At 33.5% G+C, this 21,612-nt stretch overlaps 1 protein-coding gene and 1 long non-coding RNA gene across 2 annotated transcripts; one reads left to right on the forward strand and one right to left on the reverse strand.

Annotated features, from left to right (window-relative positions):
- The first annotated feature begins 14,831 nt into the window (after nt 1-14,831).
- Nucleotides 14,832-16,705, forward strand: LOC128042911 (uncharacterized). The gene is made up of 2 exons (XR_008198485.1): nt 14,832-15,090; nt 16,308-16,705. It is a non-coding gene; the product is annotated as an uncharacterized LOC128042911 (long non-coding RNA).
- Nucleotides 16,706-16,995: 290 nt separating this feature from the next.
- LOC105791235 (receptor-like protein kinase) lies at nt 16,996-21,310 on the reverse strand. The gene is made up of 2 exons (XM_012619221.2): nt 18,073-21,310; nt 16,996-17,977 (listed from the first exon to the last, which is right to left on the reverse strand). The coding sequence occupies exons 1-2, from the start codon at nt 21,149-21,151 to the stop codon at nt 17,628-17,630; spliced, it is 3,429 nt and encodes a 1,142-aa protein (XP_012474675.1). The 5' UTR covers nt 21,152-21,310; the 3' UTR covers nt 16,996-17,627.
- Nucleotides 21,311-21,612: the final 302 nt, after the last annotated feature.

The raw sequence follows: 21,612 nt of genomic DNA on the forward strand, positions 1-21,612 counted from the left end.
GTGACACGAATCCAAGTTTTCAAATTATTTTTTGGTTCGAAATGCTACGTCGCAGCACCAAGGTGCAGTGTCGCGAGACAGGTTTGAATTTGAAAGGTTTTAGGTTCGAAGTGTCGTGTCGCGACATTGAGAAGAAGTGTCGCAACACGATTCTAACTTTGGAAATCTTAGAGGTTCAAAGTTTTGTGTCGCAACACTGAGGTTCTGTGTCATGACACGACCCTCATTTTTGAAATTCTTTGTGTTTTTGGGTGTGTCAGTCCCTTCTGTTTACTCCTAATTCAAAATATGTTCCTGTAACCTCCCCAACCCGGCCTAGACGTTATGGTCGAATCGTGAAGGCCACATTGGACACCTTAGTTAGAACATACTCTAACGATAGTTTAAAACCTACAAGTACACTCTTTTGTAAAACCGAGGTTTCTATTGCTAACTTTGGAAAATGTCCATTTTCGTAGTCCAACCATGCTTAGGTCAAATTAGTGAGTTAGGTGAGGTTTTATAAAAACCTTATTGATGGAGTTGCCCAAAATAAAAACATTTTGTTATCTTTATAGTAACGAAAATGTACCATTACTAGTCAAATTATTAATTTAACCATATAACATGCATAGTCCACTTCAACATATATAAAGACCATGTATCTATACCAAATATGAGTGTCATGCATGCATGAAAAGCCCCAAAATCTCAAATAGTTTCAAACCACAGTTTAAAGAAACTTTACAATCCAAAACCGAATAATAATATTAATAAAATGACCTAAAATTATAATTAAATTAAAATAATATGACGAAGTGAACTCCGAAGTCTGCTGTACGTCTGTATGCCAATTCTAATCCTAAGTTCGATCATTACCTAAGAAGTTGAGGTAATGGGGTGATCTTAACAAGCTCAGCGTGAGGCTAAACAAGTAGGTATTAAGAATTCAAACAAGTAATTTCATAGAGGTACCAATGGAACAATCAAACATTCTTAAAAAATAATTTAAAACGCACATGATCATGACAAATGCACATGTGAGATCCTACCCATACCATCCATTACACACTATGTAACACCTCTAACCCATCTCCGTCGTCAGATTAGGGTTACGAAGCATTACCGTATAATTGAAAACATTTAGACTTAATATCATTCAATAATTTAATCATATCATAAACTGTTCATATACATGTATACTGTCCCTAAATCAAGCCCTCGAGGCCCTAAATATAGCTTAGAAGCAATTCGAGACCAATTTGAAATAAATCAGAAAGTTTAGGAAAAAGATGCATAATTTGCAAAACAGGGGTCACACGACCGTGTGACTCACATGGTTGAGACACACGCCCGTGTCCCAGGCCGTGTAATCTTCGAACTAGGGACACGCGACCATGTCCCAACCCGTGTCCTCACCAATGTAACTCTCTGAGTAGGGTTACACGACCATGTTACACGCCCGTGTGTCAGGTCGTGTAACTCGTTGACTTGCTCCCTAAAGAAATCATCAAATGACACACGGCTGGGTCACATGCCTGTGTCTCAGGCCATGTGAACATAAATGTATCTAAAATCAAGCCATTTCCCAGACCATTTCATGCATAACTATATAAACCATTTGTGCACACAATCAAGGGGTTCAAACACCATTCAAACTTGCATAAAAATACAATTTCAAGCATCCTAATTTACCTAACCAATATGTCATTCAAAGGCATCACAAACATACCAAAACATAACATGCCAACATAAGTCAACATTACCTTATTTCAAGCATCATAATCTAGCTTAAATTCCTTACCAAAACATATCTTAATTTATATATTGTCAACCATTACAAGCCTACCAAAAGACCATACCTTTCAATAACTAAAAGTGATTAAGATGACTTTACTTAACAAGCATTACAAGTCCATCAAATAACATAAACTTCAAAGACACAAGCATAATAAAACAACCATTAATACTACCATGAGCCATCAATACAATAGACCTATACATGATAATAGTGCCATTTCCATACATGATAACTTAGCTCATAAATGAACTTAACCATGTCTCAAGTAATATTTTTCAAGTCATTGTCAACATGCCAATATAACCTTAAAAACAAGCACATCAAAGTAACCAATATCACATAACTTGGTAAGGCATCAAAATGTACCAAACCAACCTAGCTTTCCACAACTTATAGATGCTAAAAACACTATTAACACATACACCATAATACCATCATAAAGAACCCTATACGTGCCATTGTAAACCTTAGTCAAATTACTCAAAAACTACCAAATTATCCACTGGATAGTGTGATAGATCTATGACAAACTTCCAATCGATTGAGCTTCCGATAATCTGTAAAGCAAAAGGAAATAACTACGTACGCAATGAATGCTTAGTAAGCTTGTATAAAATTTAAACATATTATACCATTTTAATAATGAACTTTATAAAAGAAATATAAACTTTTATCAATGCCATAAGATTAATAAAGCCTATATAACACCATCAAACTTACAAGTTAGCATACTTGTTCATAATACATATGAAATCAACCACATATATAAACATAACATTTAATTCATCATCTTTACCATATGATCATGTTTCATTCCGTTAGCTTACTTACGGTTTCCAAATGCTTAGTATAAGCCTAAACAACATCATCAAATCACAAGTTAGTGCACTTGTCCATAATATAAATGAGTTCATCCATAACATAAGTAGATTTCCTATATATAAGTACATCATTTAATTCGTCAATCTTTTTATAACATCATGTTACATCTCAATTGTGAACTTACCATTTCATTCCATTTTCTTACCCGTTGAACCATCTAGAATTACATCAGATACTCGAGAAAGCTCACACGAAGTGTGCCTTTACATATAACCGTAACCTTTCCTTTACATCCATGCTCACACGAGCTATGAAATGAGCCTGCTCACACAAGTTGTAGGTCGGAATGTAAACTACATGATGTTTCTCACACATACTGTGGAGAATTCGCATCAAATGCAAGACCTCAACCATCGGTAGGACATTCAAGACCATCACCCGAAATATGAAATCCCTAATGACATGTCATTTGTATCCTACGAATTCCTAAGGTTCAACCGGGACTTAATAGTCGTCAATTCATCATAGTATTGGTACATTTATAAAATAATGCAATTGCATTAAAATGTCATAACAAACATTCAATTTATATAACATTAAAGTGATTACAGTTCATATGAACTTACCTGATTAAATTGCAGCAATAACTAAGTTCAAAGGCTATTTGGTAATTTTCTCTTCTTGATTTTCCACTCGTTCTTGATCTAAAATGTAAAATTGCTAAATTATTAGCTTACATTTCACATTCCAATTTACTTTACATTTTATACCCTTTTATTTTTTGAATTTACACAATTGCCCCCAACTTTCACAACTTTTTCAATTTAGTCCCTTTACCCGAAAATCATCAAATTGACTATTTTCCTCAAGATCAAATTATAACTAAATATTCTAGGCCCTAATACAGCCCCTATTAAACATTAAATTCTCCATGAAACGTTGAAAATTTGACATTTTAACAATTTAATCCTTAAATCAAAATCTAACAAAACTCACTTCACAAAACAACCAAATACCACAATCAAAGCTTCAAACACATGTTTATCATAAAAAATTCAAGATTCATCAATGGCAACTTCTAAAATTTTTAACAAATTCAAAAACGAAGGTACGAGCTAGTTGGACCTAGTTGCAATGATCTCAAAAACATAAAAATTACAAGAAACGAGTACCAAAACTTACCCATGCAAAGCTTCAAATCAACCGAATGTTAGGTTTCTCCCTTCAGGTATATTCGACCAACATGAAACAAAATGAAGAAGAAGATGATATCTTTTTCTAATTATTTTGTTTTAATTTTCATGTTACTTACCATAATTGCCATTAAAATATGTTTTATTTTACTACTTTTATTCCTTTTACCTTTCAATTTATTTGCCACATAAGTCCTCCCTCTTATGATACTTAAGCTATTAAATCACCTAAATGTGTTAATTAACAAGTTTTGCATCTTTTATAATTTAGTCCTTTTCTTTAATTAGCTATCCAAATAATAAAATTTCTTAACAAAAATTAATAAAACCTTAATAACATTATATAAATATTTTATTAAAATTTACGGTTCAATTTATAGAAACAAGATCCCGATACCTTATGTTTTAAAACCACTTGACTTTAGGGTCATACCACTTAAACCTAATTATTCATTCAAATAACATAAATTGCCAATTCAAAATTTATTTTAATACCATATTTGACTCGTAAATATTAAATAATAACATTTACGAACTTACTTGTCGGATTTGTGGCCTCAAAACCACAGTTTCCAACACCACTAAAAAACGGGCTATTAAACATCACGAGTTCCCTAGAACCCGTCTGCCAAACTCCAATGTATATGAGCAAAGCTCGATGTGGTAAAACCACCAATAATTAATAATGCAATCGAATTGTTAAATAACAAATAATGCAGTGCACTGACTACGAATATATGCAAACTTAATATGCCACCAGTACTCCACGGAACTCCTCCGTCAACCATAAAATCCAATCCAATGCATATGAAATATGTCACACAATCTCATACATAATCATATTTGCTATGATATTGAATTGTCGTTTGTTTTTCCATCCAACTCATTATAGAAATGTTGCAATTGTACTGCAAAGTTAATGCCCCCAATATCATCCAAATAATTAATTTAAATATCTCCCATGCCTAACCTAATATTTCAGTAGCACCTTGCTTGAATTCAAATAACTCTTCGTATGTGATAATTACTTTAGTCATTGGTACAACTCAATGTAGTAATAATTGTATGAATTCATTCTAGATGGTGATAGTGTCTGGAGGTAGCACATCTAACCATGTTTTTGCTTGTCCTTCTAGAGCGAATGGAATAAGTAACAATTTGATAACTTCTGCTGAGACATCTGCATAGACAACTGTGCTACATAATTGCTCAAAATGTTGGAGGAATACTATGGGACCCCCGTCTGTATAACTATTAAACCTAAGATTTGAAGAGATCCATGTTAGTAATGTAAGATTTAGTTCAAAATGGGGATTCTTAATAATAGGTCAAGCAATGTAGTTCATGTCAAAGGGAACTTCCCCTAACACTTGTGTAACACCCCTAACCCGTATCTGTCGCCAGAATAGGCCTGCAAAGCATTACCGTACAAATGCAATTCAAATCATTCATTTCCAATATTTCATAAACATTGCAAAATCCAATCAAATACATGTATAACATCCCTTTTTCGAGCCATCGAAGCCTTAGAAACACTTTAGAAATGATTCGGGACTAAATAAAAAACATTTAGAATTTCAAGGCAAAAGATAGAAAAATTCATACTATAGGGGTCACACAGCCGTGCAACTCTCGAAATACAACCTTTAAAACCTACAGGGGACACATGACCGTGTGACTCACACGGCTAAGGCGCACACTCATGTCTCAAGCCGTGTGGACAAGAAATAAGCCATTTTCAAGTGATTTCTCTCACCCAAGACATGTTCATACATACAAGCCATTTGCACCTATTTTAAACATTCAAAAATGTACCTAAAACATGTATAATGAAACTAGATCAATATGACATTTTTGCATACAACCAATATACCAAAAGGCACCTCAAACATAAATCTTAAAATCAACCTAAACACATACATGTTTTGGCATAAGTCAATATACACAACCACAAATCATCATGCCAAGACATAGCACAAGTGACCATATGTCAAACCTCAACAAAATATACCAAATTGATCATTAAAAACATACAGCTACTTGACCATTTCAACATTAACCATTTAAGCACCAAAATGTCAAAATGTCGTCACTCATAAAACTACATATATATACATGCCAACACCTACCACTTTGGCCATAAAATCATGGATCAATTTGATCATATTATCCACAACCAACAAGACATCGTTAGTAACTTAAGTAACTCAAATCCAAGGCAACATTTCATGCCATAAGCATCAACCAAAATGACATATACATGTCAAACTCATCAATTAAACATTAGACATAGTCCACCTATACATGCCATTATAACCATGAGTAAAACCTCAAAATCTATAGATAAATTTGATGGATAGTTTGATGGATCTCTGACTAGCTCCTAACCCGATCGAGCTTCCGATAATCTGTAAAGTAAAGGAAAATAACCACGTAAGCAATGTATGCTTAGTAAGTTCGTATAAACTTTAAGCATAATACTCCATTTTAATAATAAACTTTATATAATAAACATAAATCTATGCCAATACCATAAGATTCATAAATTGATATGATCAACAACTCACAAATGAGTAAGTTCATTAATGTCACATATATTTATCATTCATAACGTGATAGTATTTTATGGGCTTTAATAGATAATCAACAACCTTTTATAAGATTATACACTTTTAATCTACTCTCTTTTCATTCTGTTCCCAAAGCTTATCATAAGCCTAAACAACATTATCAATTCTCGACTTAGTGTATTTATTCATGATATAGTTATATTCATCCATAGCATATGTAAATTTCTCACATATAGTACATCATTCAAACTCATTACTCCTTTTTCATCAAATTTCATTTCAACTATGAATTCACCATTTCATTACCTTTCCTCACCCATTTCATATGCATAGCACACAAGTTATAAGCATAACATCAACAATGACAACAAGCTAGTGCATTTAAACATATCTCTTTTGAAATCAACTACATAATCAACCATTGCATAAGAAATTACATACTTTGATTTATTCCACCTTTTCATGGACATAAGCACGTTAGAGCACTTACCGTTTCAATGTATTTCATTAAGATTAAACATGATATAATTTAGTCATAAACTTGACACAAGCCTAAGCACCAACAACAATACATGTTAGCATAATTTAATATAATTCATGTAAACTTGACATAGATAACCATTATACTTGAGCATGATCCAATTGGATTTATCATCCTTCATAACATATCATGTTTTCCATGTATCACCATTTCAATAAGTTTCATACATACATGTCTTGGTTCATATTGAACACTTACCATTTCATTTGCATAACACAAAAGACATAAACATAACATTTACCATAGTCAAAAGCTAGTGATTAAACACGTAACTTAGCAATATCATCACATGGTAAGATATGGTACATAAACATAACATCACTTAAATCATACCTTTCATAATCATGAATATTCATAATTTGATCATTGGTGCATCATACATTTCCCTATTTATCGTAGTGAAGTCAATCGGAACCCTTATCGGAGCTCACACAAGTATGCTAAACGATGGTCGAAACCATCCATTTTCTTTAACCGATGGTTAAAACCATCTTTTTTTTTAATCGATAGTCGAAACCATCCCTTTTCAAATTTGATAAATACTGTAAAGACGATTAAAACCCCGATACATGTTTCATATTGTGCCATAGTTCAACTATGGTCTTACATGTGTATTACCCCGACCTTGCCATGGTCTTACGCTCATAGTGCCATAACCCAGTTATGGTCTTATCATTAGAATGCCATAACCCAGCTATGGTCTTACATATATATATATATACACTACCATGGTCCAACCATGGTCTTATGTCTGAAAAACTACCATAGCCTCATTATGGTCTTACGTAAACATTGCCATGGTTCAACCATGGTCTTGTACATTTTTATGTTGTGTTGCTATAGTGTCTTTCAACCCTGATTTTATTTGTTTCCTTCAAGCTAACAAATTTGATTCACATATATACACAAATAGATAATAATTTATTGAAACAGTAATTAATTTTACTAATCAAGTTACGAACTTACCTGCTTAAATTGCAGAAATGACAAAGTTCAAGGGCATTTTGGTAATTTTCTATTCTCCACGACTTTCTACTCGATCTTGATCTAAATTAATAATTTTATTCAATCTATTAATTTAGACAGTAAAACAATGTACTTTATGCAATTTAATCATTTTGACATTTTTACAAAATTACCCCTAAACTTTACTTTTATTCAATTTAGTCCTTGAGCCTAAAACATGCAAATTAACCTTTTTATTGAAATTTTACACTAGCTGAATATTCATAGCCTCCTTTTCAACCCATTTTTACAACAATTTCACATCAAATCCTTGTACTTTTGTTATTTTTGTAATTTAGTCCCTAATTAATAAATTCATCAAAATCACTTAACGAAATACTTTTAAATAACAAATAATATTTCAAATTCATCATTTAACATTAAAAATCACTAGATTCATCAATGGAAACATTCAAAATCTTTAACAGTTTCAAAATTGAAGGTACAGGCTAGCTGGACCTAGTTGCAATGAAATCAAAAACATCAAAATTACTAAAAATAGGGTAAGAATCACTTACCATGCAAGAGAAAATTTCCATGGCCGAAAGCTTCATTTTTAACTCCATGGTATTCAATTCCAAAATAGAAGAAAGATATGAATATTCACTTATGTTTTATTTTTATTATGTTTTCATTATTATATTAACCTTTTATTTTATTTTATTAATAAAATAACATATAAAACATTAAAATTAAAAGAAATTAAAGCATCCAACTGTCCCACTATCTTTAGGATGGCTAATTTACTCAATAAGGCCATCCAATTATAATTCTTTAATCAATTAACATCTTTAAACTAATAGCGAATCCTTTTTTAGCTTTTACGATTTAGTCCCTTTTGCTTAATTAACTATCGAAACATTAAAATTTTTCAACGAAACTTTAATACCACCTTAATGACATTTCGTGAATATTTATAAAAATATTTACTACTCGGTTTATAGAAACGAGGTCCCGATACCTCATTTTCTAAAACCACTTAACCTTAGGGTCTTACCACTTGAACTTAATTAATCGCTTAAATAACATAAATTATCAAATCAAAAACCTTTTTAAAATCACATTGACTCATAAATATTAATTAATAATATTTAAAACTTACTTATCAGATTTGGTTGCCCCAAAACCACTATTTTCGACACCACTATTTTCGACACCACTGAAAAATGGGCTATTACAACTTGCACCATCTTACCAAATTCAGATAACAACAACTTAATCAGAAAGGTAAAAAGGGGGATTCCTCACTAAGTTCTATAGAAATTACCCTTGTGTGTTTTATGTTTCAGGAATGAATGATGCCTTGAGGGATGACGTCAAGGCTGCATCGAAGAAAGGGTGAAGTGGGGCACTTATGCATACAGAGCGGAATTATGCAAGCATGATTTGAGCTTTAAGATTCATGCAACTAAATAAAGGAAACTATTGTGTGAACCCTCGTTGTACGTATAGAATGGGTTAACCACGTAATAGTAGTTAATGTCATAGCCTTAAACAATTTGAAAAGATTTATGTCAAATAGTTATATATATACACACGTATGTATTCCTTTTGTAAGACTCTTTCAATTGTAAGGGCGTGAGTCTGAAATAGAATATTAACACTTGAGAGTCAGACTTGGTCAATTAGGTCGGGTCAGGGCGTTACAAGTGGTATCTTTTAGTCTAGGATAAGAGCGAGAGAAGATTCCTAACTAAGAGTGGCAACCAATATAATCAATGTAGGTTTATTAGTTTAATTAGAACTCAACTAATCAATCGACCATCATTTAATCATTTACATTATTTAAAACATTAGGAAGAAATTTTAGCTTAGTTAGTTTAATTTTAGTTTATAAACAATTTTATATGGACTTGCACTAATAATTTCTAACTCGATTACATTATTAATTGCTTAACTTGTAATTAACTTGATAAACACATTTACCCACTTGGCAATCCTTTGGGCTAGACCCCTTGGAATACTTCTTGTTCCACCAGAACTATAAATATTACAGCTAACACTGTCCACTTGCTTTAAATTTGCTTTATGAAATTATTTGTTTTTCTTCACACAAGTGCATGCAGGTCATTTACCAAAAGTAGAAATGGTCTAGGATGTCTGAGTAGAAAGTGGTACTTTATGGCACGAAAGTAAGAAAATAAGTATTATGAAGTTACATCTTGGGCACTAGTCCACTGAGTAAAAGAAGATATTAGGAAGAGTTCCTATGCAGGTAAGGATTTGAAATTATGGTAAATACTTGTGAATCACCATTTATTATGAAAATCGAAGGTAGTGAATACGAGTATGCAGGATGTGGAACACCATGAAAAGAGTGTAATGAAGGTATAGAGTAAAAATAGACGAGGGTGAAACCCTAATGAGAATATACTGAGATAAAATATGGTTATGACCAGACCAAGATCTACCTCACCGATATTCAGCTCAGAGGAATGGAAACATTGGCTACGCCAATAAAGTTTGCAAATTCCCCCCTGAAATCCAATGAGTATAACTCTGTGCACAACACCTCTTTTTTCTTAGAGCTTAAATAACTTTTAATAATTGTGTGTGAGCAAACCTCACTAAGTTCTGTCGGACTTATAAAAATTTACTGCTTGAATGCAGGTTAGATAAGGACATGGAAATTAAGAGGGACCAAGCCAGACTCCACTAGAGTTCAGTGGTGTGCGGTAGTTGTACATGTATATAGAGGGGTACCCACAGAGGCCACGCCTCAAGGTTGAAGTTAATCGAACCTATATGAAGTCGAATTGTAAATTGTAAATAATTGTTAGATCTTTAAAAGTGTTAGGTTGTAAGCAAGTAGAGCTAATATTATGTGTGTATAAATCTCAGAGAGTAAATTGAAGGCTTAAGTTTTCTAAGTATTTAATCAAATTAGAATAGAAACGTACTAAGTTAATCGGATCGTTGTGACATCCAATACCTGGACTTGGCAATTGGGTCGGGTAAAGGGTATTACAAATTGCATGAATTACTATCCTAGTAAATGTATTTTCTCGAAGCAACAAGAGATGGCCTAGAAATTAATTTAATTCCTTTAGATTATTATTTAATTAGATGGAATTCAATAATTGAGTCCAAAATGAAAATGAAATTAATTAGTAATCAATTTTTTTACTAAATAAGATAATTAGATTTATTTATTTATTGATTCTAATACAGTAAAGTCATAATGATTTTGATAGAATTAGAATTGGGTTGGGAAAATAATTTAATTGAATTAATTAATTTAAAAATAATTAAATAATATTTTGGGAATAGAAATCTAATTATTGGGAATGATAATTATATAAGTTTGTTTTAATTTAAAATTTAAAGATGGACTATACTTATAATTGTACCAATACATGAAAGGCCCAGAGAGCCCATTTACAGGGCAATTGGGCAGCACATATAGGGAGGGTTTCCTTGTGCTTACCACCAACTCGATTATAGTTCTAATAGAACTCCAATTTTTTATTAAAATATTATTTTTTTCCTCTTCTTATTCTAGTAGAATTCTTGTGATTTTTTCCTATATAAAGGGATTAGGGGCTGTTGAAAATCATAAGGAAAATATATGAGGATACTCTGCAAAATTTTAGTGAAAATTTTATTTTGGTTATGTTTTTAAACTCAAATAAATTCCATTTTTTTGTGAGTACTTGTAATTTTGTGATATTATAATTGCCTACTCCTTGGCAATTATTATTCAAATTTGTGATATTAAATTTTTTTGTTTTGGATTTCTTAAAGAAAGTTGATTTTCCCTGCTAGAAAGTTTTAGCATTCATCTTGTGTTCGGTTCTTGAATAGAGCCTACTCTCTAAGCATCCGAGGGTTTGAGATAATGGAGAAGATCATTCGGTTGAAAGCAAAAAGGATTTAGACGCTAGCTTTAGGATTTGAAAAATCTCTCTAGCTTGGAAACACAAATACTAAATTTGGTGAAATTTATTACTATAGATATCACAATCAATGTGAAGTTTTATGAAAAATTTTAAATTTTCATTGTATAACTAAAATTGTTTTTCATAACCTATTTTTCTAAATTTTTCTCAATCTATCAAAAACACCATTAAAGCTACCCTTTCTTTAGTTGCTAAAGAGGGTGTGGATAGAACTGGATCAAACCTCTCCAAGGATAGAAATTTCTCTTTGAGCTCTACCTAATGCCGTATTAAAGGGCTTATCACAATTAAAGAAGTTCAAGACTCTTAATGGAATTGGATCTAGTAACTAAACCTCATCCCCAAACTATCTTTTTTCTTAAAGGAACTCTACCATCATATTAACTCTACCAAGTTTTTTTTAGACAAAGAAGAATGAATGTAACACTCTCATTTTTGGATGTTCAATTTTGAGCCAGATTTTTTAAATAGAGCCACACAGAAAAGTTAAACCGAAAGGTTTCGAGGAATGGGCACAATAGTGAATTAGTGGTTCATTAGAAGGTTAATATTCATTAACTAGATGTGTTTATTAGCTGGAATTTAGAATTTAGAATTTAAGATTTATAGACTAGATTGTAAGAATAGCAAAATTGCTAGAGGTAAATGTGAGAAAACAAGAAAATAGGATTGTGGTTGAGATGGGTCCTAATTGAGTGATTTCCCCAAGGTCATGTAAGCAATTTTCCTTTTTTGAAATGATGGTTGGAGGGAACGATTAATTTGTTCACCATTGGCACATTTCATTTTTTAAAAAACACAACACTCTCAAATACTTTTGCAATTTTTTTCACCAAAAGTTGATTTTAATCCATTCATTTCATATTTGTAAGCTTGATTTCACTAAAATCTTCCATCAAACAAGATTTTATAAACAATATTCTCAACATTATGAATGTGACATTATGAACGTTAGAGGTGAATAAATTTATAAATAAATTCAAAATCTATTTTGCTTGGGTCTAGTCCGATGTACTATCAATCTAGTCGGTCACATCTATGTCTCTATTTTCTGGGAGTCATCTACTCTAATGCCCAAGACAAAACATCTCCCTAATTGGACTTGATAGACGATATATTAATCTTTCAATCGGTTTGATAATTTCCGATTAGACTAAGGACATGTTTACGTTCATCTATTAATATAAATGATCTTTTCGTACTACAATCCGACTACGTAATATCGCTTAATATTAGTTAAATATTTGACAACTAGTAAACTAATATTTGTTTCTATTTTGCTTTAAATGCAAAAATCACATAAGGACATTATACAAATGATATTAATGTAATTCATGAATAATCTTATTAACCAATCTGTTTAAAAAAAAATATAAATGTACAAACGAATATATTATACTTAAGGTACCGCATCCAACAAGAAAAGTATTGTGCTTGATGCTTTAATTAAGTATTGTAGGATTATTTTGAACATTTCGGTATAACCAATTGCAGCATGTGTTCCGCGAGGGAAATAAGTGTCTTAATGTACTTGCTAGGAAAGCAAGTACTTTTAATACTAGTAGGACTATAGAATTGTCAAACTCAAATGACTATATTCTTTATTTTGATATCCCAAACCTTATGTTGTATCTTGCCCATTAATATTAATTAAGTAATGTAATGTACCCAAAAAAAAAATCGTAATTATAAAATAATACTCATAATTCACATGTACAAAGCAGTAATAAAACCGCAAAGAATGCAATCTATACTACTGTATAATGTCCTAACGGGTTCTTTACATGACTGTATCAACTCCTCTGTTTCTGTTCATTATTAATAATGGTACATATCTACTATGCTCATATTTAACATAATTTGGTGGTGTTAGTTAATATCTTTAATTGCTTCAGATAAAATGTTGAGATAAATTTTTCTTAAAACTTCTTTTAACATAAAAAAATTCAATGTGATAAGCTAAAATGGAATTTTTAACCTCAATATTTTAACTGAAATCGTTGAGTGTGTCAACTACTTGGTTTAGTTGTTGATGTTATAAAAGTAAAGTGACCACATTATGTCAAATTAAAGTATAAATATTAAATCCTAAAATTAAACATAGTAGAGCCATCATACTTATAATTTGACCTAAAACAATATATACTTAACACATTCATATTTATAATATATATATTTTAAAATTAATAAATTTTAATATTTTCAAGAATCTTGTACGAAATATTTTATTTTTAACTATAATTGTAGAACAATAAAAATACCTCTTCTTTCTCAAGTATTTTTATAGTTATTTTTGTTATATTTTACATTCTTTTTATCTTTTAAGTGAAATCTTGTTATTGAAGAACTCGACTTAAGTTTCAATTTTATGGATTTATTATTTCATTTAATAAAAAATCATCTTTAAAAATTAATTTTAATTAATAAAGAAATAATTTTAGATCTTATAATTATTTTAATAAATATATTAAAATTTTAATAAAATCTAATAAATAATTAAAATTGTGTATAAAATTGAAGGCTGCAAATTTGCAAGCAAACATAGTGTTAAAAAAGTTAAATTTTGATATTAGCTCTTATATTATGCGTGAGTTACGTATTTAGATTTTATATTTTAATTTGGTCATTTTATTTTTTACTTTTCAAAATTTAAGATTTTAGTTATGATCCAAGTGATAATTGTTAAATTTTTCTATTGCCAAAATTTTATACAACAATCATATTATTATATGTGTAATGTTGTATTAGTTTATAATTAATTTTTAAAAAATTGCATTATTTTAGTTGATGAATTTGATGGCTACTGTTTAATCAAAATTAAAATTTCAAATTTAAAAGCATAGGGATTAAAAATGATCAAATTAGAGAATAAAGATTAATTTCATAATTTACTATTAACAGTAAAATTTAACTTACCAATTTTAATTATTAGCATTTAATTAGGAATAAAATTTACTGAGTAACAACAACCTACACATAGACATAGTACAGGGAGTTGTCGAAACGACAGCGTTACGTCATTAGAGGCGATGTCGTTTTTGCGTGAGGTCGATTCCCGTTTTGTTGCTTTCCTGAAATTAGTTTCTACTTTGTAAGCAGAAAAAAAGCGTAAAAAAGGAGGAACAAAGAGGGGAGCAGAAAGATCGACGAGACAACGATGGGGTATGTATTGAGGGTGAGATTGGCTTCATTCTTCACGGGGGCAGCAACAGCGTCCTTTCTGGGTCTCTACATCTTGTACAAGGATTACAAGGTCGCCCATGAATCCATTGCCCAACGGGTACTCCCCTATTCCTTTTTCGCATTGTTTTGTTTCGTAGCTCATAGGGCAGCTTTCAATTTCTTTATGAAATTTTTGGATTATTCTGGGTTTTATATTTTTTGCTCATTTGCGAGTTTGTATAGTGAAATCCATGAGTAGAGGAATGGTTGGAAACTGATTTTAGATATTTTATTTTACTTTTTTTACTCTATGCGATCAGTGCTGCTGCTGATTAATGTTTGCTTACTATGCATTTCAAATATGGATTAGGCATTGCAATGCATATGTAGCTGCTTGGATGATTGATAATTATATAGATTGTCGATGGTTATTATGGAAATGAAAGAATATGGTGAATTTTCCTTTGTTCTGGTAGCACGGGATAGGGTACAAGATATCTCTCAAGGTTGTCTTTTGCGGTCTGAATTTGCCCAATTGTAGCCGGCTTGGGTTAAGAACTTAATATAAGAGTCGTTGTTATTTGGTAAGGGCCAAGGGGAGAGAAGTATGCTATCTTGGATGAGAAAGGCTCAATTTTGATGCTTTGAGGGTTTTGACAAGGCAGATGCAAAACCTAGTAAAAACTGTACTGCATACATAGTTAACATTGCAAGTCTCAAATGTTACCTTGAAAACCTTTTAGAGTAAACAGGATTTGTTTTACTTCTAATATTTCTATTAGTTTTTGACATTATCACAGTCCTATTTTTTGGGTTGGATTTTCCTGTTGATTCCTATTTATATACTTTCAGCACATTTTTTGTTTTCTTCTGGGTGCATTTGTGTTGTCCCTGCTTTTTGTTGGACATTTTTCATCTATGGTTGATCTTTGTTGTGCCTTACAAAAGTACTAGTATACCAACTATAGGTGTAATTTATTCGGTAGTGAAGGCATATAAGATAAATATTGCGAAGGAATAGGATGGTACAGAGAAGGGATAATAGAATCTGATGCATGTTTATACCAAAAGATTGTAATGCTTGAGACTCCCAATTATATCTATTCCAATGAGTTGCTATTTCTTCTTGTGAAAATGATGAACCACCAAAAGAAAAGTTGTAGAATGGGCAGTTACCTATGTTCCACTGAACAGAATAATTACAAAATGAGTATTTATTATTGTTGTTTTTATTTTTCCCCCAGAGGCGCATGTCTTTATGGATTCTAACCTGCAGTAGCCATTTCAAGGGTTTAGTTGTGTGCTTATGTTTTTCATTTTTCCCTTTGTTTCAAGGTGAAAAGGCTTCATGAGCCCCTAGATAGGCGAATCTCTGCTCTGGAGAGTTTGAAACAAGGTGAAACTTCACAACATGTGGAAGCAACAGAATAGGTCCTTCGTGACAAAAAAAAAAAAAAAAAAAGATTTTTCCTAAATATGCAATTGGTTCCTCGGTAATGTTTTTTTGTTTCTGCCCTCGTTATAAAAGAGTAATGGTGGTTGAACTATTATGTACTTTTGTATGGAATGATGGTACACTCAGCCGGTTGACATGATTTACATCAGTTAATCTGTTTCTCAATAATGTATGAAACGGTGATTGCATTTGAAATTTAAGTCTAGGTGGATTCAGAGACTCATTGTAGTTCACTTTTCAGTCTTTGGTGAATTGCTGCTTCATATCTTGCCGATTATTTACTTGTTGACTCCATCAGCTTTATCATGATTACAAAACCTTACCATACCCTAGCAAACAAATGCTTCATTGTGAACAGTACAAATAATAAAAAAGCCGGAATTGATGAAATCATAACATTCAGCCTGAATGCTTGCAATCCTCCCCTGTAGGCTTGCAAGTAATTGCAGCAAATGCCCTGGTTTTTACTTCAACTTCCTATTTTATTTTTTTTTGGGGGGGGGGGGTGAAACACTAGGGATGTGTTGTTTGATATGATTTGAAATGTCAGTCTGCTGGGGGCAATGATTTTATAACTGGAATGTCTACCTTCTAAACTCTAACCTACACTGACAAACTTGACTAAAACCAAACACCTCCGAGGCTGAGATGTAGGGAGGGATTATAGTTGTAATTGCTCTTGAAGCTATAAAATTTCTGGAAACAAATTTTGTCTAGGAAAATGTGCATGTTTAGGCTAGTATTTGTTTGTTTGCTTGGCAGCAGATGGCTGAACATTTCGTGGTTGAAGATCAACCAAAAAAAGCTTCTTGAGAATAGTTCCTTCGTGGTAAGGTGCTTGATAAGTAAGGTTTATAGGAAAAACTTAATGCTCGAAGACCAATAAGTCTCACGAAGTATAGCTACAGTTGGTCATTACTGTGGTAACTACTTGATTAATTCGATCAATGATAATTTTTTGTTATTAATTGAACCGATCAATTGTACAACTTTACTCAGTCAGCGCAATCAATTTAATTTTTGGGTTTGGGACTTTGGATTGGTCTGGTTCTGATTGATAACAGCTTCTCGATTACAGCCAGAGTTACCAGCTACAGTCTGCTCATACCACCACACTGTTTTGTGTGCTTTGATTTCTCAAATGGTAATATGAAGGGGAAAGAAGTATATAATTTGCAAAAAAAGCTAAATCCCTTCGTTTATGTGTTGTTTATAGATTTCTCATGCTTATGATTTAACCTAATTAGAGATGCCACTACATCCCGCATGGAGGGTCTTGTATCAGCCATAGATTGAGTGCATTGAAGTGCCAGTTCCAGCAATGCAAGGGCCCTTTGTTGTTCATCATCGGTCCAGAGGTTGATCTCCTCATCAAGGAAGCAGATGTATTCTTCATTTTCCTCTAGGTTTCTTCTAGTCCACGAGACAATATCTAGGCCATCCTCAAAGCTAGGGTCTACAGGCAATTTTCGGCAGAGCATCTCTAGCAGAACTACACCATAGCTATAGACATCACATTTTTCTGTCAACCGCGTGGAGTATGCATTCTCTGACATAAACAAGTCATACATGATATTGGTTTTTGTAGGAAGTGTATGCAGCAGTCTCCTGGTTAAATTAAATGGGAAAAACGATGGATCAAACCTGGTGCTATATAGCCCAATGTTCCAACAATTGCAGACCTTGTGGAGCTTGAATCCTCATCGCCGACCAACTTTGCCATTCCAAAGTCTCCAATCCTTGGTTCGAATTCAGAATCCAATAGTATGTTATCTGATTTGATGTCTCTATGGATAATCTGAGGCACGCAATCATGGTGAAGGTAGGAAAGACCATGAGCTATACCAAATGCAATACGATATCGTGTATCCCAGTTTAAAACCAGGCGGGGTTGGCTCTGGTGAAGCTCATCAAAAAGTGTTCCACCAGGCATATACTCCGTGACAATGAATCCATATCCGTCTCTAATGCAATAACCTGCCATTCTCAGTATATTACGATGCCTAATTAAGCCAAGAGTTCTCATCTCAAGTTTGAAGTTTGTGCTGGACAAATTCACTTTCTTGACAGCCCAATGGTTTCTAGAGTTGGAAGTTTCTGTTCTGTAAACTGTTCCATGTTTGCCTCTCCCGATGATATACTTTTCGCTCCATCCTTCTGTAGCACGAATAATATCTTCGATTTTTAAGTTCTCAGGTAGGTCTTCAGTTCTAGATTGTCGTTTGTAGAGAACAGTTTGGTCAATGGAATGTTTCTTCTGTAGGCGTCTAACCACCAATGTGTAGATCATCGCACAGAGCAATGCCACAGAGACCACCACAGCAATAACGATCCCAGCAAGCACCCTTCCCCTGCTGTTGCCTTTTTCAGTTTCCCGACAATTACCAGTTTCATCACCCAGCAGGCAAAGTTCTGGATTTCCAACGAAAGATCCAGGATATGAAGCGACAATCCTCATCCAAACGGATGGTAATTTTCCTCTTAGGTGATTGAATGATATGTTCACAAAGTAGAGGGAGATCATGTTGTTCACATCTGCTGGTATCTCACCAGAGAAACTGTTGCTCGAGAGATCAAGAATCTGTAGCTTGTCTAGTTTGCCAAGGCATGCAGGGATTTCACCAGAGTACCTGTTGTTGCTTAAATTGAGAACTGAACTGAAATGGTGAAGGTTACTCAAACTGCATGGAATGGGATCTTCAAGCATGTTAGCTCCAAGCTGCAATTCTATTAGACTTTGGAGGGATGAAAAAGAATCAGGAATATGTCCATTGAGTTTGTTTTCTTGGAGCAGAAGGTTTTGCAGGTTGGGCAATGATATTATTTCTGGTGGAATATTTCCTGACAGATAATTGGATTTCAAATCCAGTTTGATCATCTTTTCACAATGACCCAACTCTGAGGGAATGCTTCCTGTAAGTCTATTAGAAGAAAGCCTTAAAATTTGCAGATTCCCAAGCTTCCCAAGCTCTGGAGGTATAGAGCCAGAGAGCCTATTGCTTGAGAAATCCAGCATTGAAAGATTGGTCCAGTGACCAAACACTGGGGGAATCTTTCCTTCAAGCAAGTTTCCTTGGACTTCCAGGAAAAAAATTCCAGGGTTCTCTTCCAAATATGCTGGTATATGCCCTTGGAGATTATTGTTACTAAGAACCACCCTTCTGAGAGATGAGCATTTCCCAATATCAGAAGGAAAGCTCCCACTGAAACGATTGTTCGCGAGGGCCAAAACTGAAAAATTATAGCCAGCACATATTCCGGAAGGAATCGATCCATTAAGTCGGTTCCCTGATAAATCCAATCTAACCAAAGCAGGGAAATTTTTGCTGAGCTCAAATTGAACCTCCCCAACTAGATCGTTCTGAGCCAAGGACAGGAATCTCAATTTCTTCAAGTGAACAATTTCAGATGGGATTCTACCAGTTAAACTGTTGTTATACAAAGCCAACTGCACCAGGTTTCTTATCCTGCCAATTTCTTGTGGAATGTGGCCTTCAATATGATTGTTGAATAGAAAAAGAACCTCAAGATTCTTGAGATTGCAAATTTCTGGAGGGATACTTCCTCCAATGAAGTTATGCTGAAGCCTGAGTTCAACAAGTGAAGTGCAGTTTCCAAGCTCAGGAGGTAATGAGCCATTAAGTTTGTTGCTATAAATAAATAAATTAGCTAAACCTGTAAGATTTCCTATTGACCGAGGAATGGGACCAACCAGATTATTTCCTGAAAGTGCAATTGCCACAAGCTGATTGCATTGAGCAATCCTCTCAGAAATAGTTCCATTAAGCTTGTTCCCTGACAGAATAAGCTCTTGCAAGTTCTGCAAACTCCACAAAGTGTTTGGAATTTCGCCCTCCACATTGTTTTCACCAAGATAGAGAACTTCAAGTTGCAAAAGCCCCTCAAAAGTCTCTGGTGGAATGACCCCTTGGAATTTGTTGTAGGATGCTATAAATGTTGTAAGGTTATAGCAGTTTCCGAGGGTACGAGGCAAAGAACCTGAAAATCCATTCTCGTGAATCCAGAAATCAAGAATTGTACATGAAGGTGGGAAATCAGGTACTGAACCAGAGAGGTTATTTGTGTTTAAATAGAGGAACTTCAAATTTGGTAGAGAAAACATTTCATCTGGAACCACACCACTTAGAAAGTTGTTGTAGAGTCCAATATATTCCAGATTGGTGCAAAGACTTACCTCAGGGGGGATTCCACCAGAGAGTGAGTTATAACCCAAGTCAATCTTTCTAAGCCACTTTGACATGAAAATTTGGTGAGGGATTGATCCTTCAAAGCCATTATCATTGAGAAGAATGGTATTTAGTTGGCTGCAGTTCCCCAGAATTTGAGGTATATTACCACTGAAACTGTTGCCACTGAGGTCAAGGGAGAGCATACGCTGGTGGAGGCAAAGATAAGGGACAGAGTTGTTCAATACACCAGACAGCCCGAAGCCTGATAGATTCAAGGCTCTGACCTGAAAGCTCTTTTTGGAGTAGCAAGACACTCCAGCCCATTGGCAATGAGAGTTTGGAGATGGAGAATCGGATTGATTCCATGGTAACAGAAGTTGAGTGTGTTTTGGGAGGCTGTTAAAGAACTGTAGAAGGAAAATTGCAGGCGGAGATAATGAGGCCGATGAAAGAATGAATGAGCAGATAACATGATACTGGAATAACAACACCGTGTTCTTATTTAACTTCCATGGAACTTCTCTTGGTGACATCGATTTCACTGTCTTAAATGCTATTTTTATTTCATGTTATGTTTGGAACCAACAGATATTGCTGATTTTTTGTTTCCTTTCGGTGCTTGAAGTGGTGCACATGTGTGTTGAAACAAGTTCCGATATCTAGTCGTTTCCTGTTGGATTCATTACAGTGAGTAAAAGTTACAACCTTTGCACTCAAAAGGGAAGCTCCTAGAAGGGCTATTTTGATAAAAAGTAAAAAAATGCTGTTGTATAAAGTATTGAGGGGGGTCCCATAATGACCATTAAAAATATGATGCTGTTCTTTGGAAAGTCGAAAAACTGGAGGCCAGCCATGCTCTCTCTCAGACAATGCAATAATATTATCCAAGACATGTTTGTTTTTGCACATTCTCTCCTATAATATCATTTAGTCTTAAAATATAAAACTAATCCCCAATGTCTTGGAGAACAATTTAAGTTAGCTTCTGTGGCAA

Source organism: Gossypium raimondii, chromosome 8, assembly GCF_025698545.1.
Source record: "Gossypium raimondii isolate GPD5lz chromosome 8, ASM2569854v1, whole genome shotgun sequence".
NCBI lineage: Eukaryota > Viridiplantae > Streptophyta > Magnoliopsida > Malvales > Malvaceae > Gossypium > Gossypium raimondii.

What these genes read in the sequence shown, in the direction of transcription:
- LOC105791235 (XM_012619221.2), bottom strand. Translation starts at nt 21,151, where the DNA reads ATGTCACCAAGAGAAGTTCCATGGAAGTTAAATAAGAACACGGTGTTG. An exon ending in ATTGGGCTATATAGCACCAG is followed by an intron (nt 17,978 to 18,072) that starts GTTTGATCCATC and finishes TGTTTATGTCAG; the next exon opens with AGAATGCATACTCCACGCGG.